At 35.6% G+C, this 25335-nt stretch overlaps 1 protein-coding gene across 1 annotated transcript in view; it reads right to left on the reverse strand.

Annotated features, from left to right (window-relative positions):
• The window catches only part of LOC150100621 (ribosome assembly protein METTL17, mitochondrial), a 256639-nt gene that overhangs the window by 205294 nt on the left and 26010 nt on the right, over window positions 1-25335 (reverse strand). Inside the window, exon 3 of the mRNA XM_090401843.1 lies at window positions 25160-25291. Coding sequence (XP_090257969.1) covers window positions 25160-25291 — 132 coding nt within the window. The remainder of the gene's footprint in view (window positions 1-25159; window positions 25292-25335) is intronic.

A 25335-nucleotide genomic window follows, 5' to 3' on the forward strand; every position in this document is an offset into this window, starting at 1 on the left:
GAGACAGAGTTGTAGAGCAGGTGCCCTTCCTCAATGAGTCCTTGACTCCCTGGAGGTGTCAAATAATAATAATAATTTAAAAAAAAAACTAATGAGAGAGGAAAAGAGATTTGTTTGCAAAGTATAAATAGCGAACCAATAAGAAACATCCACTAGAGGGAGAAACTAATGCAATGAACTAATAATGATGATCATGTGATTCATTATTTAGGTGTGGAAGGAATATATGTGGTTTGATGTAGCAGCAAATCACCTCATAAAATTTGTTGTGCATGTTATGTGTATTTCTCTGGTTTATGTATATTTCATATTGTTTTCTAAGAATTTTCTTTTGTTAACTGAGACTCAGTATACATTTTACACAATAATAGAATACATAATATCCAATCATTATTGGAATTATCCAAACTTTCGGGAATCCTGCATTCATTATTTTTTTAGTTTTTTTTTAGTGTTAGCGGCTGTTCTGTCTTATCAATAATAGATATCTCACATATGCTAGCATTTTGTTCTAGATCAACAACTTTTTATAATGCACAATAGTACTGATTTTTATTCAGGAGACAACTTGAATGACACACTTAATGGAAAAACACTCCTCCCCTGCAGACTATGCTGCATGCATTCGTCAAACACAATAAATAACCAATCACAGCCACTAGGTGCTATTGTTTCAACGTTCACTCTGCCCTGTCTTCTGGGCAGTTTAAAACCACTGAAGTGTTAAGAATTTGACTCGCTGTGCCATCTCTATGTCTGTTCAAAGATGTACTGTATTTTTGATCATACACCCAGACTACTAATGTGAATGTGATGCAAGTTTAAGTGTCAAAAAAGTGTCAGCTTCATGAAGCATTAGTGTACTGTGTATAATTTTAGGAATCACATGAAGCAAGGAAATAATATCGGTGCACATCCACGGAATAGCAAATGATATTGTTATTACGTGCACTGTACACCTAGCACACCCACAATATTTAATCCCAGATATATATATATATATATATATATATATATATATATATATATATATATATATATATATATATATATATATATATATATATATTCTTTGTACTGGACAACGGAATACAAGTAAATGCAAAATAAATCACACTCTTACCCAGATGTTTAATTTAAGTTTTAAGCACTGGTAGGATCACAAGAGAGTCAAAAGAATGGTTCACCAAACACAAAGGATGCTCCAAGATAGAGATAGTAAATTATAGACCAATCATTATCTCAGAAGTTAACATATTGGAAAAGCCGATTACAGACAAAATTCAAGAATGGATGGACAGTTTTGTGAAGAAGAGATCTTGTCCTTGTAATTTACCCACTTTCTACAATAATATAACAGCTGAGTTGATTAAAAGAAACAGCTATATCCCATGAAAAACTATTGCATAAATTGAAGTGAATAGGGCTGAACAAGAAGCTAGTGCAGAGATAAAAAGCTAGAGGATGAGCAGGTATCAGAGAATTGTATATGATGAAGTTTAATCAAGGCAATTGGGATGCTGCTGTTTTTAATGTGCATGACCAAAGAGAAAGCAAGTCCCTAGTGAGGTGCAGAAGACTCTGGTACTTGGCTATTGAATCTGTATATTAATAATATTGTAAATAATTTAAGGAGGAAGAGAGGAATATCTAGTTGTTTGCTGATAATGCTAAACTGGAGAGCAACAGTTACTAAAAGTGATCTAGAAATACTGCAGAATAATTTAAACACACTATCAGTTTGGGCAAAGGATAACTGTTACCAGCTTAATGTGGACAGTTAAACAGCAAAGTGAAAGGTTATTTTTGCACTTTGGGATGAAAATACTACACGCTATGTGTTACATATAACTGGACAAAGAATTCAATTGCAAAAAAAAATTTTTTTTTTCTGGGTAAGTGAAGCTACAGAGTTTCACTTACTCTGGATTCTGCTCCTCCACATACTACGTTTGGTAGTATATGGAGGAGCAGAATCCAGGGTATTTGTCCATCAGCCAGTTTACAGAAAACTCGCCCGGCACATTTCGCCCCCTGTAGATAATGAGTAGGTTACAAAAATGTAAATACAGTCAACTCTCAATAACTCGAATTTTTGAGATACAATTTCAATACAATTTGAGATACAATTGTGGAGATACAATGTTAAACTCTGTCGATTACTCGAAGTGAACTTCCGATAACTCTAACTTTTCGTGTACAAACTGTCACGTAGCTTTTAAACTAATTTCTTCCCTTTTGTATGTCTTCGGGGTTCTCTTTCCATTGTGAAAGTATTAACTGGAACTGTTAATCCTTTCACAATGGAAATAATACATACTCAACCACGAGGGCGATAGTTACATGGTTAGTGACGGACATGGGGGGGGGGGGGAAACAGTGGACAGCAAGCATTTGCTGTTTACGCTGCCTCATTATCGGCAGTGCATCGCGTGAACAAGCTGAGCGTCACAGGCAGTGCATCGCATGAACAAGCTGAGCATCACAGGCAGTGCAATATCTACATATTATTTTTGCATCTTGATTGATTAATCTTGTGTGTACAATGGCAAAAAGTGTTCCATCAATAAGATGGCAAAAGAAAATTGGTAGATGATGACAACCACATTTACGTGTTTTTAAAGAGAACTGTAGATGAACAACATGGAATCTGGGTTTGTGAAAAATGTTCCACCTGCAAAGGATGTGTTTGGACAGAAGGTTTGGAAGGCCCAGTTGTGAAAGTCATAACTAACATAACCATGCAGCTCAAGATGCAAGGTCGGAAGCATTGCAGTTGATTGGTCAAATACGGCAACATTCAACAACCACGAATGAACGGCCACAGCAAATTGTTGCAGAAGTAATTGCAGATGCTCATGCCAATGTCAGGGCATTATTCCTAAAAAGGATTCACTTGAATGAACCATTCTGTAAAATTCAATGACAATGGTGCAGCATCGACAGGATAAAATCCACAATAATTGAAATAAACAAGAGTGGATTTGGAACAGTTTTGCAAAAAAGATCAGCCAAAAGTGAAATAAGAAAGTGTATATATATTCTGTAAGAAATTTTTTAATCATGAATGTGGATAGCGTAAATTCGGGAGCCACAAGTAGCAACAACGCTGACAAATGTAATTCCCAACATCTATGGCACCAGAAAGAGCTGACGCATCGGACTGAGTGTTTTCTTAACTCACAAAGGCCAATAAAACTGAGTATTGTCCACTCCAGAGAGAGAATAACATACAGCACAGCTAATGTAAAGAAAAAATTTTTCTTGACATTAGCCTTTGTAAAATTCGATGCAGCGTCATAATTTTTCCAAAATTTTATTGTATCGACTTTTACAGAAGTAACATCAAAAAATTAAACTTGTAAATTTTATATGTAAATAATACTAACAGCCCATATAAATTAGCCCAGAAAAATTAGCATGGTACTGTGTAAATAGAAGATATATGAATATGTAGTTCAAGGGAAAATGCTCTAGAAATCAGAAATATGTTAGAATTTATCTATGTAAGTAAATACCAAAGCCATCTATAGAGACCCAGAGGAATTAAATATGCTAGAATAGAGTAAACAGATATCTTAAAATAGAAGTTCAGGGGCAATACTTTAGAATTCGGAAATGTATTTGATGTTATCACTTAGTATTGGGTGAAAAAGAAACCTATTGTAGCCAAAGCAGTCCGATACCACCTTCAAGGTCAATAGCAAAAGAGAGCAGTATACATCAGAAACTGTTACACTATGCTGTAAAAGGGATTAAACGTACACTTCAGGGAGATCTAGAAGTCTGCACTTTCTAGAAGGATAAGAGTTTGCATGTGAAAGGTGCAGGGGTCTCGGACCTTAATTCAAAGTTTGCATGGGAATATCTGGGGTCTAAAACCTTCGTGCAGGGTCCTGCGAGAAGCCAAATAAAAGGATAACAGAGGGACTATCAAGGATCAACTAATAAGCATCAACTATCGAGCATCGGCAGATTTGATGCCAGGAGAAAAGGAGGGAGTTGATCCCTGGAATACGTCAGATTCCGGATGAAGTCATGGAGGATAACCAGAAGTGAAACCTTACAGAGCGAATAGCAGCCCAGGACCAGGATGACAAAGCCTTGACCGTCAGACCTTAAGTCCGAGTGCCTACAATGCCGGAAGATCACGCTCAAGCCCTGCAAAAAATTCTAGAGGAGAACACTGTGTCCATGAAACATCTAAAGTGATAGATCAAGCCCTAGCATAGAGGGGGGGGGGGATCCAGAATAAGTCTGTAAAGGAAATACGACTAAGTGTACTGTACCTATGGAGGACTCATGTGAGTTGAATTATGTTGCAAAACTTTTTTTTTATTTTTGATATGAAGGACTGTTTAGAAAAACTAAATTAATAGAACTGCTATATAGAGTAGATTGAAAACTTGTTCACATAGAGAGAATCTGTTTTTAAAGTAATTGTAAGACATTAATGAAAAATTTAACTTACATTGTATTGTAAAGAAATGATTCAGAAGAACTGACAAGATTATAGAATTAAGAAATATAATGTTATGAGAAATAGTTTGCTTAAAGAGTGTTATATTTTATGTGAAGGTTGGAATTGGAGATTATAATTAATCAAAGCATGGAAATTCCTAAACTGTAAATGGGCTGATAGTTAATAGTTATATAATTTAATTATTTAATAATTTACGTCATTGGTATTTGTTGCATGCCTAAGAATTTGTCCTATATGATGTTTTTATTTGTGCTTAGCTTAGAGAGGAAAGGAAAGTAGCATCCTTTTAGTGCATACCTTGTATTACTGTCTTAGTATAAATAAACATGTTTGGTATAAAAGGAGTGCCGTCTGATCTTTTTCGCAACTGCACTGTTCTAAAAAAAAAACCGATCCTGTGAGCAGGGTAGATTGGAATTTGGTACAAATTTTGAGTTAAGAGTTAGCCACGACTGTATATAATTGTATAGGCGGAACTTTACTGGAAGTATAAATAATTTCTTATGCCATTTGGAGAAATTTAGTGGTGCAGCTAGTAATAATTAATTAAATTTTTAGAGATCTCCGGCATAAGGAAAGAATACTGAAAGTAGAGAAAGGGTAATAAGATTAACTGAGTACATGAAAGGAAAAAAGATAGGGTTAAACGAATAGGGTTAAAGTTTAACGAATAAAAATATAGAAGCCAAGAGTAAAGGAAGCAATATTATACAACAAATAGAGAGGTTAAATAAAGAAAACTCGTAATATTACAATGGCACAGTAGATAAGATAGAAAAACATAATATTACAATTCGTCATGTTCAATGCAACAATGGAACTCCTGCTTTACTGAGCAATCTCCAGGACCTAGTAATTCCAAGAAATTATTATCGATGGCAATGTACAACAGTTTTTGATGTATGATTCTCAGGACGAACTATTCCCAGGTCGCATGCTTATTTTTTCCACTAGTAACAATCTTCAGTTATTGGCACGTAGACAAGAGTGGTTTTCTGATGAAACTTAGCACAGTACCCACACATTTCCAGCAGCTTTATACAATTCATGTGGTTCAATTCAATGCAGTTATTCCAGTGGTCTATGTGCTTCTGCCAAACAAAACTCCTGCCACATATGTCAAGTTGCTTCAAGAAGTTAAAAATCTACAACCGGGTCTCCAACCCCAGTGACTTATGACAGATTTCGAACAAAGTGCCACGCAAGCCTTCCAACAAGAATTTCCTGGTATTGTAAATACCGGTTGTTTTTTCCATCTTTCCCAAAGTTTGGCGAAAGGTACAGAATGAAGGTTTAAAAGCCCGATATGAACAAGACCATGAATTTGCTCGTTGGATCCGAATGATTCTGGCATTGGCATTTATTCCTCCTGCTAACGTTATTCAAGCATTTGAAGATTTAGTTGAAGCTGATGACTTCCCCATTGAAACTATGGTGATTGCAAACTACTTTGAAGATACGTATATTGGAAGAAGACAACGGAGAGGCCGGCAATTACCCATTTTTGCCATCGAATTGTGGAATGTTTACACACGAACACTGAATGTCAGCAACATACCAACAATGCCGTGGAGGGGTGGTACAGGGGATTTCAGGAAACTTGTGCTACTTTATTCCCAAATATTTACCAATTCATTGATTCTTTAAAAAAACAACAAGGGCTGCACAATTTTGAAATTACACAACTAATTACCAGTAATTCAGGCAATCAAAGAAACAAGAAGTATGCTGGAATTTCTGCTAGAATCAAAACAATAGTCCAAGATTTTCAAAATCGTAATGTAATTGATTACCTTAGAGGCATTGCATACAACTTCGAGTTTTAAACAATAATAATGTGCATTTATTCTATTAAAATAAAATAAATTAGAATTATTAAAAAATTAGGTGTATTATTTACATTTTTTGTAGTCCACTCATTATCTACAGGGGGCGAAATGTGCTAGGGGGAGAAATGTTGGGGGCGATTTTTCCGGATCAAAATCGCATACACAACGGTGTGGAAAATCCTACATCAGCCACCCCTTTATCCATATCACCAGTTTCACATCCATCCCCATTTGTTGTAGCATGCGTAACAGAGTTCCTGTCAAACACCTTTGCAAAATCCAACAGTATCATCATGTAGTCATTCCCTTTATCCAACTCTTTTGTCTCTATTATAAAAAGTTAGTAGATTACCAAGGCATGATTGACCCTTCACAAACCCATGCTCCTCAGAGAGTATCATTTTCTTATCCGCTCATTTCTGAATTCTTTTTGGCTAACTTTTCAGTACTTTCACCACCACTCCTAAAATACTGAATGGTCTATAATTTGTTACCATAGGCCTAGATACTCCTATATGCAAAAGAATTATTTCATCCTCCTTCCACTCTCTTGTGACTTGGCCAGAGATGAGACTTAAACAGCCTAGTCAAAGGCATTGCCAGTTTGTCAGCACATTCTCTTAACATGCAAGCCATCTTAACATCCCAGGGAAAATTCTATAAACAAATAGAGGGGACGGCTATCGGTTCTCCACCTCTGGCCAACTTCTTTATGGAGACCTTTGAAGAAAAAGCCTTAAACTCAGCTCTACTTAAACCTACTGTTTGGCTATGCTATGTAGATGATGTGTTTGCTATTTGGCCGCATGGCTTGGACACACTCCACAACTTCTTATCACACTTAAACAATCAACACTCCAGGATCCAGTTTACCTTGGAAAAAAAACAATAACAATCTCCCTTTCCTAGACACTGATTACATGCCAGCCTGATGGATCCCTGCTTTCTCTGTTTACAGAAAACCTGTACTCCCCAAACCTCAACAAATTTGGATGCATGAGACTGCCCCAAATATGGGAAGCTTGCATTCATAGAATATCAGCCCAACAGCCAAGGCTACCCAATTTAGCCCACTAAGTGGCACCTTTTAGGACTTTAGGCTGAAGACAACAACTTCAGTTGTTGTCTTCAGCCATATTTGTTCAATGTTAGTGCCTGCATGCACATATCATTAATTTTATGTTCCCTGAAGATGGTAATGTAACATTACCGAAATATAGGAAGTATACATTATACATTGTCTTTCCCTAAAAATTGACAGTTAGTTATCTTAACATCCCATCCAGTCCCACAGCTGTATTTGCATTCAGATTCTGCAATATACTAAGTACCTCCAATTCATCAACCTCTGTTCTCACATCAGTCCCTGTTGCCTCTGTCATAACAATATCTTAACTTATATTATATACCCTTGCAAAATGATCACTCACTAGCTCAACAATTTCATTTGACATTGTTACTGCTCTACCATTTGCACTCATTAAAGTTATCTTTCCATAATCATTCTTCCTCCTACTTGCCACATAAAAAAACTTTTGGGGATTTCCTATTGCCCGCTCAGCTAATTTCTTCTCATAATCTGATTTTGCCTTCCTTACTATGCTGGTCACCTTTCTTGACTGATCCTTGTATTAGCTGGTCATCTTTCTGCTTACATACCCTCCACAACATTTTCTGTTTTTTTGGAGTTCATGCTTAATGATGCTACTCATTCATCTAACTCCTACCCAATTTAACCTCCTGACCTAGGGTATACAGTGTGATATTGTTTTTTGCACATATCCATTGACTATTTCCCATGCACTGTGAACATCCTTCTCTTTCAAATCTTTAAGTCTTGGTAGTGCATCAAGCTGCTTCCTAAGTGTATCATAATCACCTGCCTTATAGTTCCACATATACCTTTTCTTAACTAGAATTTCCACATGTTATGTTACCTCCCAAGTCAAGATCACATGGTCACTTTTCACATGATCAATTGGAGGCATAACCAACTTAGTTATGGATAGCTCTTCTGATCCAACAAGATCCAACACTCTCCATATCCCAAGTTCTCTCTGCTACATTCTTCTTTTTCATGTAATTATCCCTCAGTAAGCATATGATATATTGCATTTCCTTCCAATATACTGGGTGATTATAAAATAACGGGAGGTGTTCCGAGCCCTCTAGCGAGTAATGTATTGGACGAAACACACCAATATTCGGTAGACATACAGTGGAACATGGGGATTCGACTTAACGGAAAAAAAAAGTACCAAAAGTAGCCAACAGGGGAAATTTTGGTGCTGTTTACCAAATAAAATGCATTAATTTGCATTATCGCATTTCTTGTGAGCGATCATGCAATAGAAGGAAAGCCTGTGAGATTTCTTATCATTCGTAGACAAACTGCTTTTCGATGCCTCTTACCTTACGCGAGCGTGCTTTGTTAGCTAAACTCTATTATCAGCGGAACAATAATGCCAGTGCTTGCCTTCGTGATTTTCGGCATATGAAAAATTCACGAAAAGGACCAATTAGCATAACAAACTTACGAAAACTGATTCGGCGATTTGAAACTACTGGAACTCGAGCAGTGCAAGTAGGCAGAGGATGCAAACCAATCAATCACCAACACATTGAACAAGTTGCAACTGCTATTGTGGAACAGGAGATGATGAATGCGCAGGGTTCCAGCAGTGCACGAGCAATATACTGGCAAACGGACATCGCATACACAACGGTGTGGAAAATCCTACATCAGATGTTGAAGTTTTACCCCTATAAAATCAGCCATGTTCAAGAATTGCACCCTGATGTGACCACACGAATCGACTTATCTTTGAGATTCTTAGCATGCATGGAAGTGGATGATGCATGGACATGGCAGATTTTATGGAGTGACAAAGCGCACATTTATTTGAACGGTGATATTAACACATGCAACTGTTGCATTTCGGCTGCAACTGATCTGCACGTGTGTCTGCAGATGCCTATCCACTCACCCAAAGTCACAGTGTGGTGTGGATTTATGGCATCTTTTATCATCGGTCCATACTTTTTATGAGGAAAATCGCCAAAATGGACCAGTGAACTGTTCCATCAATGCTAACAGGTATGCCAATATGCTACAGAACTTTGTGGTTCCACAACTGCAGCAAAGAGGATGTCTCGATTCAACCATCTTCATGTAGGATGGTGCACCACCCCACATCGGACGTCAGGTACAGCATGTTTTGCGACAACATTTCTCTGACAGAAGAATCATTAATCATGCATTTCCCATGCCATGGCCACCGAGATCACCTGATCTCAATCCTTGTGACTTTTGGCTGTGGGGATTTTTTAAAAGCATTGTGTATCAAGGACATGTACCCGATATTCCAACTTTGAAAGATCGAATAACGTTACATGTGAGACAAATTAATTCTGATATGCTGCAAGCCACTGTGGAAAATATCGTGCACCGTATGCAGTTCCTGGAACATCAGAATGGTGGTCATATTGAACCTCATTTGTAATTAACAATAAACGTCATGAAATTGATGTGTGCTGTCTCTCATTTGCCACTTAGTCATTCATTAGTCACAACTACTAAAATTAATTTGGCAGCACCAAAATTTCCCCTGTTGGCGACTTTTGGAACTTTTTTTTTCTCGTTAAATCGAATCCCCATGTTCCACTCTGTACGTCTACTGAATATTGGTGTGTTTCATCCAATACATTACTCGTTAGAGGGCTCTGAACACTTGACGTTATTTTAGAATCACCCGGTATGTCTCTGAAGTTGAAGTCCTCCATAATAATTACTCAACTTGCTCATTGTACTAATCTGCTGATGCATGTCTTCTACATCATCCCTTGCACCTCCTGGCCTATAGCAGCAACCAATTTTATATTTTGTCCTATTGGTCTCAATCTCACACCAGACTGACTCAAAAGAACTGCCATCTACATGACTGATTCTACTCTTATTGGCTACATTTCATTTGCTATCATCAGCAGTACCCCCACTCCACCTCTGTCCTGTCTACTCTATCCTCTCTGAAAATACTAAATCTATCACATTCTATTCCTGTAACTACATCATCTGCTGTTAGCCAAGTCTCATTAATGCCTATAACATTTGGCATGTTTGCACTAATGAATGCTAAAAACTCTCCTCCCTCTTGTTTCTGATACTTTTGGCATTAGTACATAGAAACTGCAACATCCCTGTAAGCCCCCGACCACCTTTATTCTTTTAGATATTTTTGCTTGAGAGACTAGATTCATCACTTCTTGGTCATTCTCACACTCATTTGCTTCATGGGTGCCTTCACACAAAATCGTCTGCATCTGCCATAATTTCTTTAGTTTTCCTGACTCTGAGCTTCCACACTCTGTGAATAAAGCTCTCTCCAGATACCTATTTCTGAATCCATTTAAGCACGATCCATTAGTATGGTGCAAATCTTTTCATTCATCAAACTCACCCCCCCCATACGTCCACAAACTCTACATCATCCCTTCTGCACAACCTGCATAGTGATTTATTAGCTATCATCATTCTCCTTCTCAGTTCACCTCTATCACAGCGTGGTAGCAGATTCACAAACTTTATCCTATTGCTCTTTTTTTTTTTTTTTGCTTCTTTCAACAACTCTTTGACATCCTCCCTTGTACATTTCACACCTCTGAGGTCACTGGTTCCAACCAAAGCAATTAATTCTTTCCCTTTCTGCATTCTGACAGCATTACTAATATTATTGATTTTTGTACCAGTGAAACAAGATTTTGTAATGCTTTCATAAAGAATTCCCTTATCACAGAACTGCCAATAATAATTAATTGTTTATGCTCATTCTCTAAATTAATCTTACAATTTTCTTTTTATTTGGCTTCGGACCTCTTGTTTTTTTCTGTTCTCAGTTTGACTAAACTCTTGCTCTTTCTGCAGCCTTTCAATCTCACACTTTGTCCTATGAAGGACTACATGCAAGAGTGCAAATTTTTTTTATTCAAGTCTTCTGCATTCTGCTGAATTTCTGCCACTACATTTTCAGTATTATTGTGACATTTATATTTTATGATCTTGTATCAATAGTTTCTACTCTACTATAATGTAATTTGTTCTCTCCATATTCACTTTCAAAGCATTTATTTTTTGAAAGTTTTTTCACTTGGTTATACTATAAATTAAAGATGCCAAGAAATTATATTCTTGGTTTCATCCTTTATGCAAGTGTAAGCTAACAAAGTTTGCATATGAAGTAATTTCACATGATTCGGCTACTTGCAATTAGAGGCTAATGATTTCACATCAATGCCTTCTGCATTACTTCAACCTTTGTATCATTTCTGGGCCTGGCTCCCACTGATGAGATCTCAATAAAGGTTGAAACTGATCTGGGTAGCGGGCCTTCCCATAATGCATAGCATTATACATGTCTGTAAAGATATGTGCATTGCATTATGGAATACCAAGCCAATTTATGTGAGGTCATTAGACTCTATGTACAAGTAGCCCAGTCATGAAATTACTTCACGTGCAAGCTTTATTTGCTTACACTTGGATAAACCAAGAATATAATTTCTTGGCATCTTTAATTCAAAGTATTTCTTACACACTCTCTCACCAGTTTTGCACTCCTTCCACAAATATGTCAACTTTCGAGATGAGTATATCTCACAAAATTTACATTGCAGAAAATTAAGCAAATGTAGTTCTCCCAACAAAGACATCTTGGCTGCCATTGTTCTGCTATGCACAGGTGTCACACCAAAAATACATCTATATCTAATTTAAGGAAATATAATGTTTTACTTACATCGAAATAACTCAGCCTATCTCCTATCAAGGTTAAAGAGGCAAAATGACTTCCTAATCTTTACATGTCAAGGTTCAGTTCAGCACTGCAATTACCTGAGTTGTATTTGCAATCTATACCATGTGGCCCTTGAACTTTAATTTCTTATCTACTAATATCCCAGTAGTCCTAGTCTTCTAGTTTCATCAGTTTCTTCTAGCATAATTCCACCAATATAACATGACATTGGATATTTCATTAAACCAAAGTGCATAACTTTATATTTACTAACATTGAACTGACAGCAATTTTTTTCACGTGCCCATAATTCCAGCCTATTCAAATCATTCTGCAAGTACTGCATATCAACTGCATTCCTGGTTACCTCAGCTATCTTTTCATCATCAACAGCAAACAATAATGTCACCTTTCAATTCCTTCTGTTACAACCTGATAACTTAAGAATGTGAAAATTTCAGTTATTATGATGTAACAAGAGAAGAAATAAAAACCCTGTATAGATAACTAAGTAAGTAAGTAAGCTTGTTCCTAAGCAGATATCGTTAAGAGCCTTTAAAAGTAATGAATACAAAAAATAAAAAGAAAGAAAAATATGCTTGCATCCAAGTGAAAAATATAGCTGAAATTACTTAAATATAAAGAGCTAATAAGCTAATAAAATAAAAAGAGATAATAAGCTAATAAATAGCTGAAATTGTTTGTTGAACTAAATAAAAAAAAAGAAGGGAATTTTATTACAGTTGTGATATGATAAAATAAGGTTAAGTAAAACAAAGAAGATTAGTCATAGGATTTTGTATGTGAGAGGCTAGTTTTTACACTTGAAATAAGAGATTAAAGATTAGAATTAATTCTTAGAAAATTAATTTAGTATAGATGACATAGAGGTTAGCTTAAACAAAAACCAAAGCTCAAGGTCATAATTCCTGAATTGAGACTTCGTCACGTGTCAGTCGCGTGCACGCGGACCGCATGATGTTTTGGCAGAAAAATGCCACTCTAATTGGTCAGTGAAATTGACTCCAGTAAGGGGGCAAGAAAAGAAATTGAAGAAGGTGCCGTAGGGTCATCGTATAAAAGGGTTAGGACTCCCCACGAGGCATTTTTTCTCAGAGTTTTCTTCACGAGTCTTCGTTTAGGTCTCACGCGGTTTTCCTGAGTGACGGATTAGGAGTTTTCTCTGTCCGACACAATAAGGAAACAAAGCATGCGGGATTTCGATTCCGTGTTCCTGTTGTAAGAAATGAGGGACGCCACTTAGTTAAAAGGAAGGAAGATAATGTCAGAGTGTTTCATCATCCAGTGATCGTAACGAGAAGAAAAAATCTATAAAAAAGTCAGTGCCCACATGGTGAGTTTCACAGCCATAGAATAGATGATCCTATGTATGTCCTTAATTGAAGCATGTAGGGTAAAGATTGTGAAAGCCCATCTTAGTGCCAAAAGACCTTAGGTTATTTGATAAGTTATAGAAGAGTTCGTCTTAGGAAGGTGCAATCGGAAAAAGGTAGAGACCAGTGTAGAAGACCCAAGTCAAAGGGTACTGTAAAAACTCATGTCAATTCAAATCACATGTAACTGTAATCATTGTTCAATTACTAAACAGTTGAAGGGATTAATAAGAATTATACTAGGACTTGAGTACATGTCAGACTAGAATGAAAATGAGCTTGTTATTTACATTAATAAGTATTCATGTGCCTAGAGATTTATGCATGTACATTGTATTTTATTTAAGAGAGTTTTAAAGGTCAAAAGTGTGTATTTGCTCAGCAAAAGGATAAATTTAATCCATATTGTCTTAGTAAGAAAATTAGAGTAACTGAATATATATGTCCTAGAAAATACAGAATTATAGCATGATCAGATCAGTAAGGGGTTAGACAAAAAAGGTCAACTGGTTCAAGAATTATACATGTTTGTATATATAGAATCTGTTATGGCAATATGATCAAAATTCTTATATATGATCTTAACCTAAATACTTGTGTTTAGCTAGTGTTAATTTGTATTATATATTCTTAGTATTGAATTGAGTTTTATTTGATAAAGAATGAATTGTATCATGTTTAAGAGTTCAATAAACTTTTGTTCCTTGAAAATACAGTTGTCTGAGATTACCGCTCAATGCACCACTTGTAACAATGTACAAACCTAATCATGTGTGAGGGGGAGAGGAAATTTTGTTAAGTTACGAGATAAAGGTAACGACTGCATATTAGTTTCACGCTCAGATATATTTTGGTAATTGCTCCTTGTTTTTGAATTTTATATCTTAAACTAAATGTCCTGAAAGGCGCAGTATAAAATAAATATTTAGGGATGCTAAGGGGAGAAGAAGCTTGAATATTTGTATTTGGGTGATATCTCGAATATAGATAAGATTTGGATAAAGACAAGTAGAGTTTCACATGTAAGGATAGTTGAAAGCCTAATAATCATAAATTGGGACACACTTCCCAATGTTATTAATGTAAAGACTGAATAATAATGGACCAAGGATTGATTCTGTGGTACACCACTAGTAACCTAACCTTAACAAACGGACAAAAGAACATAGATATTTTATATACTATGATAATACAGAAACAATGAATGTGTATGCCATCATCATATTACTTCTGTGTACCCATCAAGGGATGTACAGGATGCTTTGACAGCACTACACAATTAAGTTTACATTATGACTATCTACTATCAACAATCTTCTTCCAAATTAATCTAATCTGTCAGGACTCCAATATTCTCAATCTTATAATTTCATCTTCTAACTGCATCAATTCACCCAGGAAAGACATCTTAGTCTTTCTATTTGTCTTTTTCCTAGCACCAAACACTTCTTCTGCTAACTTTTGCATTCCTATTCTGTTGAAGTGACTACAGCTCACATATTTCTGAATGTTAACAATGTCAAATTATTTTGTAATAACTTAATTTAAAATATGATCCTGGCATCAATGCTATCTATTTGTTCCTCTATTTTTTCATATCTGTCTTGCCTTTGATTAACTGCTTTATTTTATTCCAACTCTTCTCAAATCCATAAGTTAAAATTGGTTTGAAGACTGTCTTGTTAACTGCCACTTTAGTGTTCTGACTAATTTTTTCTTCATTTCATATACATTTATTCAGATACCATACCACCTTTCCTTATTCTATTGTCTATTTCCATATTTAATTTCACATCTTCACTTAAAACTGTGCATAAATAGAAGAAATGTTTTATTTGTTCCACAGCTTCCTTATTCAGGATGCAGTTGATGTTTTCAATGTTTCTTTCACTGCTGATTTTTATGATTTGTTACAGCATTTATTCAAGTTAATTGAGGAATCCTGCAGACCTGTTCTGGATTTATTTAAGAGTATAACTTCATTTGCATGTTGTTATACTCTTAAATAACTATGCAGTATAGTCACTGTAAAAGTTTTACAGTGACTACACTGCATAACTGAGAAGGCGAGATCAGAAGGATTATGTCTTCTGATCCTCCTGCAGATGTTGGAGCAGAGCTGTCACAGTTTCTCTCTATAAAAAAATAAATAAATAAATAAAATGAAAAAATAGAGAAATAAAATGTGACCTTACTGGATGTTCAAGTAAAATGTATGCAAGCAATATTTGTGAAGAGAAAATCTAAGAAAAATTGTGGCAAAGAAAGCTGAGTTAACAGCTTTCTTTGTCACATAACAGTTATAAGGATCACATTTTCATTTTAAGAAAAACAGTTGAAAAATCATGGAATACAACAGGTATTCTGTACTTAAGTTTTTGAATTTGAGTTAAGTCTATATGTAAGGTTTGTAAGTCAGCAGTTAGAACTGAAGGAAGTACAGGAAGATGGAGTGATGCAGAATCAGGTGCAAGACAGGGGTATTATCTCTACTCTTATTGATCATCTTTATAGATCACATTATAAAAGAAAGTGGCATTAATTCCGATATCAGAATCAGGGATATCAAGTTTAGTGCCATTTTCTTGCACCTGATTTTACATCAATCCATCTTCCTGTACTTCCTTCAATTCTAACTGCTGACTTACAACTTAAATACAGACTTGACTCAAATTCAAAAACTTAAGTATAGATACTTTATAAAATTTGATGTAGCTTAGAATTTTACAAGTACTTTACATCAACTTTTACAAAGGTCACATCTCAAAAGATTGTGTTATAAAAATAACCTTTGTATAAAGAATGTATATAGTCCGATGGAAAATTTACCTGCTCAAATGTAGTAAACAAAGAATGCCCAAAATTAGTAACAACAAAATGCTGTGTCACTGGAAACTGTATGTTATTGTTCTAACTAAGTGCATAGGAAGCCCTTTGTTTACAGCTCTGTGTATGCCCACCTTCAAGGCCATCATTAAAAGGGTCAGCACGGATCAAAAAAGGTTCCACTGTCCGACGAATCGAATTTTTGAAGTGCACTAGGAGAAGAAAGAAATGGTCGGTTTTAATAGTAGATCAAGGAGTCATGCCGAATTCTTCGGAGGTCTCAACCCTTCACACAAGGTCCCGGAGAAGGAGAAATAAAAGGGTGTCGAGGAGAACATTGACATCGGCAGTCGACCACTGAGGACATGACTATACGGCTAGGTCACACCAGAGGTTGGAAGGAAGAGAAGGATGCCGGTCCACCGGAAGCCAGAGAGCTGTCTAGATCTATGACGTTATAAGCGGAAGGTCGTCGGAAGCTATTGCCTGAGGAACAGTCTTCAGTGCTGGAGAAGAATGCAAACATTCCATACGTTGGATCCCCTCGCCCATGAGTGCCAGAGAATCTGAGTTCAAAACCCCGCCAACAACTAGATGAGACGCCGGTGATATGAGATACTGTAGGAAGAAATCCAAACCCCAAGACAGAAGAAAGGTTTAGAACCCTAGAACGGAACCAAGAATAAGTGCACGACAAAGATGCCAGAGATTATGTGAGTTTGTTCCTTTTATGTGTTCTATGTTTTTTTATGTAATCTAGGAGAACTGTTCATAGTGGACTGATAACATAAGAAGTTAAGAATAAGCAGTGTCTATGAGGAAGTTATTTATTGGCTTAATAGTTATTGGAGTACATATTTGTAATAGCTTAGTATAGCAAGTTAAATGTCCTTATGAATAGATAAGAATTTTATTCAATAAGCAGGAAAGTGAAAGAATACTCTATATTACATAATTGTCAAGAATTGAAAAGGAAGTTTAATAGTTAGCTTTAACGAATAGGTAGAAGGAGTAACCTCCCTATTGTACAAGTTGTGTAATTTTTGCCTTAGTGTAAATAAATCTGTTTATTATATGACAATAGAGTGCTGCCTGATCTTTGATTTACAATGCACTGTTTCTAAATAAACTCGGGCCTGTAAGCAGGAAACAATTAGGATATTAGAAGCAAGTAAGATATTAGAAACGATATTAAGTGCAAGTGAACTACAACTGTGTATGATAATTGACTGAAAGGAGTTTATATTAGAGAGAGAAAGAAGTCTGCTGGACGTATTACCAAGTCTTATGCTGAGAAAAGAATGCTGGTGGCACAGTCTAAACAAATAAATTTCCAGTACTCTTAGGCATATGACAGGAAGTGCAGAAGGTAGAATAAACTTTGTACGAGTGAGTGAATCACATTATATAGGTAGAGATAGCAACTATGATAGACAAAGCATTACAAAGGCGCAGCCGACAACATAATAAACAGAAGACAGCATAATAATATAGAGAAACGTTACAATACATGAAATAGAGCAACTTTTACAACTTGTTACATTCCATGATTTCTCAACTATTTTTCTTAAAATGAAAATCTGATCCTTACATTCCTTATTTTGTGTGAACTCGGCTTTCTTCGCCACAATTTTTCTTAGCCTCTTCACAAATACTGCGTGCATAAAAGGCGCAATAAAACAAGGAGTATGCTAATTATTTATTTATAAAAACCTATTTTATTGTAATATACTATATTATTAAATACAGTCAACTCTCACTACAGCAAACACCACTATAACAAACTTTCTCACTATTAACAAGCTACTGGAAAAAAAAAAAAAAAAAACATAACCAAAGCCTGAGCGATATAGTTCTATAAAATAAATTCACTAAAGCAAACAACTCTAAAACAATATTCCTGTAGTTCCAACAAGTTTGCTATCCTGAGAGTTGACTGTAGCTAATAATACAGAAGGAGGCCAAGAAATTAATCTAATTATTTAGAATGATGTGTGTAATTTATGTCAGTGCTCTGCTACAATATCAACTATTTGTTGATATTGTAGCAGAGCAATTCCAAAATCACAAGTAAATTCCTTTAACATGTGGAGGATTTCAGACACAAGACAGAAAAATAAGGAAGCACAAAACGATAATATTTTAGAAAGTTATAAGAAGTTATTTACCTATAGCAAAGTCACATGTTAACAGTAGTATTGGCAAGCACTGGAGTAAAATGCTAGAAATAACAGCTGGGAATAGATAGCTTAAAGAGAGAAAAAACAGTGGAAAATCTGAATGCTATGGAACAACACGTAAAAAATATATGTGACTGGACTGGTGCAATTCACATAAGGTTCACACAGCATACACTGACTGGTAACAGAAAATGCTAGAAAGAACAGCTGGGAGTAGATAGCTTAAAGAGAGAAAAAATAGTGGAAAATCTGAATGCTATGGAACAACATGGACTGAGACGTCCATAAAATTAATCACAAAATAAAGCAGTTTCATTAAAAAATAAACAGATATATGATCAGTTGAGAATAACTGATATGCTGCTATTTTCAAAGTACTTCCCACATATTTTTGGGTGCTTAAGGGTCAAAGCTATATAACTGAGAGGAGACTTCCACATAGCCTTCAAAGGAATGCAGAGAACCGACCAGGGTTTCTGACCTAATGTCCAATCCTCACCTTCTCGTGGTGCACACTGTTAGGTATCTACCTGAATACTGAACGGATGAAGATGGGCTGGCAATTTGGGATTTAGCCAACCGAATTGTATTCTTATTGGCTTAAACCAAAATTTCAAATAATGGTACAACATGACAGAATTTCATGCTGGCTGGGGCATCGCCCGTTTAAATAAGGCCTCAGTTGTTTTCGCCAGGGAATCAGGGCAAACAGCAAAAAGTCAGTCACTGGAACAAATCCAAAAACTTACCCAACTCACCAGAGTTCAATATCAGTACTAACAACATAAGAACCTGAATGGCAAAGAAATGGAGCTAGCTGAGGAATTGGATAAGTACCAGATCGACATAATAGGGGTGACTGAAACAATAAAGACAAAAACTGGTGAGATCTTTCTGAGCAATAAATACAAAATCTTATATTCAGGCAATGACAATCAAGGAAAAGGAGTAGCCATAGTATTCAACACTAAATATGAGGCTAATCTTCTTGAATGGCAGGCAGTCTCAAGTAGAGTGATGTGGGCAAATATGAGAGTGGGTAACTGGACAATGAGACTTATTTGTGCCAATGGTCCCACAGAAGGTTCTACTAAGGTAGAAGTGGAGGAATTTTTTGAGGCTTTAGAGAAAGCAACTGACACAATGAAAAAAGAAAAGTTAGTCCTTGTTGGGGATCTAAATAGCAAAGGAGGAAATACAAAAATATTTTGGGAAAATTTGGAGAAAGAGCAAAGCTAATAATAATGGCAAATACCTGTTGGATTTCTTCTCACGACATGGACTGGTCATTACTAACACAATGTTCCAACATAAAAATGTGCACAAATTCACATGGGGAGAAGAGGCAAGGAATAAGAAAAGTCTCATTGAATATGTTATTGTTGATAGTGAGGTTTTCTGCCTGGTGCAGGACACCAGAGTGTACAGAGGATTTGAAATTGGAAGTGATCACCATTTAGTCTTGAGCAGGATAAAAATGAATTTCATATTGAAAAGAAGAATATGTAAGAACGTTTTAAAGAGAATAAAAGTTGAGCAACTCTCAGATGTGAACTATAGAGCAAAATACACAAATATTATTCAAGAAAAAATGAAAGAGTTTGAGAGCAAGAACCAAACTTTGGAGATTCAGTGGCAAGCCTTGAAGAAAACACTGATTGACTCAGCCAGAGAGGTATGTGGTGAGGTTGTGTGCAAGGATAGAAAAATCAGAACTCCATGGTGGACACAGAAATTTAAAGAGGCAGTGAAGGAAAAGAAGAAAGCATATCAAAAGTTCCTGGCAAATAAGTCAGCTTGTGCTCTTAGAGAATACAGAGACAAATGTAAGAAAACTAAACACTGTGTAAAACTGGCTAAACAAAAGTTATGGGAGGACTTTGATAAGAACACAGAAAATAAATATCAAGAAGGTGGCAAAATATTCTGGAAGTTGTTGAAGAAGCTCAGAAATGGAGGAAAGAGTGCTGTAAAAGGAATTAGAGATGATAAAGGTGACATGAAAACAGGAGAAAAAGATATCCTTGAAGTATGGAGTAATTACTTTGCTAAATGAAACAAGCAGTGATGACAGCACAGTGGTAAAAAACACTGACCAGGCATGCAATCAGGAAAGGCAATAGGGGTAGATGATATTCAACCAGAAATGCTCAAGTATGGAGGTGTAAAAGTCATACAGTGGCTGCACTGCACAGTTCAGAAGGAATGCACAGGGACGAATTCCAGATGATTGGAGTAGAGCTTTCATAGTACCCATATATAAAAAGGAAATAAAACTGAATGTGAGAATTACAGAGGCATTTCATTACTGAGTTTTCTTGGTAAGATATATGCAAGTATACATGAAAAACGGTTGAGAAGGATTGTGGAAGAGAAGCTTGGTTAAGAACAAGCTGGAACCAGGCCAAAAAGAGGCTGTCAGGATCAGATTTTCACTTTACAACAGATAGCTGAGAAATCATGGGAATATAACAGAGATCTCTATTTAAGTTTTGTAGATATGAAAAAGGCATATAACAAGGTGCCAAGAGAGAAGCTATTCAATATGCTACAGTTATATGGTGTCAATGGGCATTATATCAAGCAATACTTAGTCTTTATTTGAGTTGTAAGTCAGCAGTTAGAACTGAAGGAAGTACAGGAAGATGGTTTAATGTTAAATCTGGTGTCAGACAAGGATGTACATTATCCCCTCTCTTATTCATTATCTATATGGATCACATTATGAAGGAAAGTAGTATTAAACCTGATACCAAAATTGGAGGTGTTAATCTTTGCTTTATGTGGATGATGTTATACTTCTAAATAAATCTGCTACAAGTCTGTAAGAATCCATGACTAAATTGAATAACTGTTGTAATAGATATGGTATGAACGCCAGTATTAAAAAGACAAAGACAATGAAAATAGGAAGAAACATTGAAATTATAAACTGCATTGTGAATGGAGAACTTATAGAATAAGTAAAACATTTCAGCTACTTAAGCACGATTTTTAGTGAAGATGGTAAGTTAAATATGGAAATAGACAACAGACTCAGCAAAGCTGGTCTGGTAGGAAGTCAACTGAATAAATTTATATGGAATAAGAGAGAAATTAGCCAAAACACTAAATTAGCTGTATATAAGACAATGTTTAAACCAATTTTAACTTATGGATTTGAGAGCTAGATTAGAAGTAAAACACTTGACCAAAGACTAGAGACTGCAGATATGAGAGTTCTGAGAAAGATCAGGGGTATGAACAGATGGCATCAATGACAATATCATATTAAAAACGAGGATATTAGGAAAGAACTTGATATTGTCAGCATCCAGGAATGCATTAGCAGAGCTAATCTCAGGTGGTACGGTCACTTAAACAGAATGGGAGAGAAAAGATTAGCAAAACAAGTGTTCTCTGCCAGGTTGGCAGGATAAAGACCCAAAGGTATAGATGGATTGATACAGTAAAAAGTGCCTTAGAAGACAGAAACATAACACCTGATAACATTTTAGTCGACATTTAGCAGACTGATTTGGAGGAAAATTGTAGATAGGAAGTTAGTAATGATGTACATTTTTAATGTAGTACTATCATATCCTGAGGGTATATATCAGGAATTTAATGATGATGATGATTTCCACATATTTTTTTTCTTAAATTATGGAGAGTAGCTGTCGATATTCCTTGTCGTTAGTGATTGGAATGAGGGAGGTGCATGTATACACATGTCTGTATAAAATTGTTTACAATGTCATTCTTCACACATATATATACACACATATTCATATATATACTGTAATGATAATAACTCTTTTCTTTCATATTTTTTATATGTATATTTATGTACTTGTAATTATTATTTATTTAATTACTTATCATCAAACCCTTGAACTGCGCCTGTATATTCTTTTCCCTATCAGTCGTAATACTGAGTTTTAAGTAATTGCTTGAGCTAGTTCAATCTCTTAATCCTCTCTGGCTATAATTTACTCCCCCCCCCCCTCCTCAAGGTCGCAAGTATGCCAATTTTCACGTGTACTTAGTTTAAATTCAAGGAGTGCTTCCGGCTGGAACCAATTCCCTTGTTTCTCTTGCTGACTTTCTCTTGCACCGATCTTTAAAAATATTTGTTTTTTTGACTGCACCATTAAAGATCATGTAGAGGAATTCTATGTCTTTCCCATACATGCAAGAGAAACATCCAGCTCAACACGGAAATATCTCTAAAGTATAATTCTAATTCAAGCAACGTTTAAAACTTGTAATCGGTCAGTCGTGGCTATTCTATCTTCAGGACAAACAGGTTCTATGTTTTAGGAGACAGTGCATTGGTAAGGCATAATCGGGCAAGCTATTAACAAACAAAACTGTTTATTCATTCTAAGTCAAGATAATTACAAAGATTAAAAGTACACATAACAAAATATCTGTCTCTGATTAGAGTCTAGGCAAAACTAAACTTCACAATAAATTTCCCTTTCATCACACAACATTAGCAAATTTCCCTGAACTCTGTATATAATTAGTTCGCAATTAATTAGAAGTGTGGCTTTCCGACTTCACAAAAAATGTTCTTTATGCTGACTAACTATGGGATCGGCATTCTTAGCCTTAATATTCACAATCTAGGAAAGTTCTACAAAATTCTTACTTGCAACCTTGCCAGCTAGTTCAGTACACTAGATCCTAGAGACACTTGGGCACTAGTTCACGGCAACGATGATACAACATACTCGGAGATCGTTAAGAAACTTTGCGGTGGGACTTATGGAATAGACCGTCACTGCAGTTACGAACCTCCTATCATCATTGGATTTCTGTTGGTGGGATGTGACTCCCCCGTCCTTGGAGCAGCTGGACACAGGAACCTCTTCGAAGCGAGACCAGAAACGACAGCCAGGGACAGAGCCTTTGGCCCTTCGATTTCTCCCTTTTATCCTACTCTCCCGACCTTGGAATGGCCTCAGATTAAACCGCCCAGATATTCTTGGGGAGGTTTTCTCTGCCACCCCGTTGTCGCTGAGTTTTGGCAGAAAACCCTGTACTGCATTGACCTTCACGATTTTTGCTAGCCTCAGGTCAATATGTTTAATCCTGTCTGAGCTATTTCTTTGTTTGTACAATTTCAGTGGTTCTTAAATGTTTTAACAACTTACTCTAATATTTTAATAGATTCAATACAGCAAAAACACGAGGAAAACGCTAAATCAATTATAAGTATTTTGTATAATTTGTTATTTCCAAGTAAAATTGGTATAGAAAAATTTTGTTCTACTTTTTCTTCATACAAGATTTTACAATACCCACACACACACACACACACACACACACACACACACACACACATATATGTATAAACAATGCTTATTACACAAAATAAGCTTTGTGCTAAACAGAAACATAATAAAGTTGCAAATTCAGACAAAGCTTATTGCACAAAATAAGCTTTGTCTAAGTTGCAAAAAAAGCTTATTTTCATTAAGCTGGGACAGAAACAAGACAAATAGGTAAGGAACTCAACTGAATAACATCTTAGCAGTTTCATGAAAAAAAATCAGTCACAGACAGAAAGTGATCATAACTAAAATTCATTTGTCATCCACATACATATGATATAGAATGACTTCTAGTTCAACTCAGTTGCTGGTGGATACTATTAATTGATATCAAGGGAGTGCCACAGCATACACACAGAATCTTAAGTTAGATTTTCAACATACTTCCTGAAGCTCTTGTGTAATTACACCCATTATCTATCAGTGAAAAAATGCAGATTTTTCACATACTGGAATATATGTTAGGATAAAAATATCTTCAGAATATATGAGCAGTATATTCATAAAGTTTATCATTTGCCAACAAAAAATAAGGTGTTTTTTTTTTTAAATGTCAACATTCTATGTAAATAAACATACACACTATGCTGATATAAGTACTGAGACAGCACCATATTACAGAGAGAGACTTACACTGCACACTTAAAATTTGTGTAGACCTTCCTTTGGTTCTGATTACACTTTGGAACCCGCTAAGCACACTCTGCACCAGTTTGTGTACTCTCCAATCTGTAGGTATTACAGCATACTCTCATCCACTTTCAGTTTGTGATAATTCAAATACAGAGCTATTCTTCCTTCACAAGACCACCAGTCTTCTTCATATGCCATCATTATATAGGAATGCAATTGACTCAATGTTCTTATAAAGCAATACAGGCTGCCACAATGACTGATGGGGGATTCTAGTGAATGGAAACTCTGAACAGGCTACTTGAGTTTTTCACGCCATTTTCTTCAAACTGTGTCAAAATAGTTACAGTATGACATGATATACAATCATGTTGAAAGAGACATAGGTCAATCTACAAAACTACCACAATGTAAGGAGTACTGCACTACTCAAATAAGTAAGTTTCGTTCTAAAACAAGAGATGAGAATCAACACTTATTTCAATATCTTGAAAAAAAATAAAAAATAAATAAATAATTAAAAAACATATATATATATATCACTGTAAATGTCACTCATCACATTGAAAGTATGCTATTTTCACTGTATTTCAGGTACTTACTGAAATCTGAAATTAAAAAAAAAATAATAATAATCTTGTCAATATTTTTATTTATTTATTGGCCGTTTAACTGAAAATGAATGAAATTATATTTATAAATACCTTCTGATGCTATTTGTTCTTGAAGTTCCAAAGATTTAGCATGAAGTTCTGCTTTTTCTACAGGCAAATGTCTGGAATGCAAATATTGTACAAGTTTTGCTGACTCCTTTTGAAGATAGCTTCTTTGGTTACCTACAAATATTATGAATAAAAAGTAAGTGCACGTTATCTAATTT

Source organism: Typopeltis vanoorti, chromosome 12, assembly GCF_054136105.1.
Source record: "Typopeltis vanoorti isolate ZY-2024b chromosome 12, IOZ_Tvanoo_1.0, whole genome shotgun sequence".
Classification (NCBI taxonomy): Eukaryota; Metazoa; Arthropoda; class Arachnida; order Uropygi; family Thelyphonidae; genus Typopeltis; species Typopeltis vanoorti.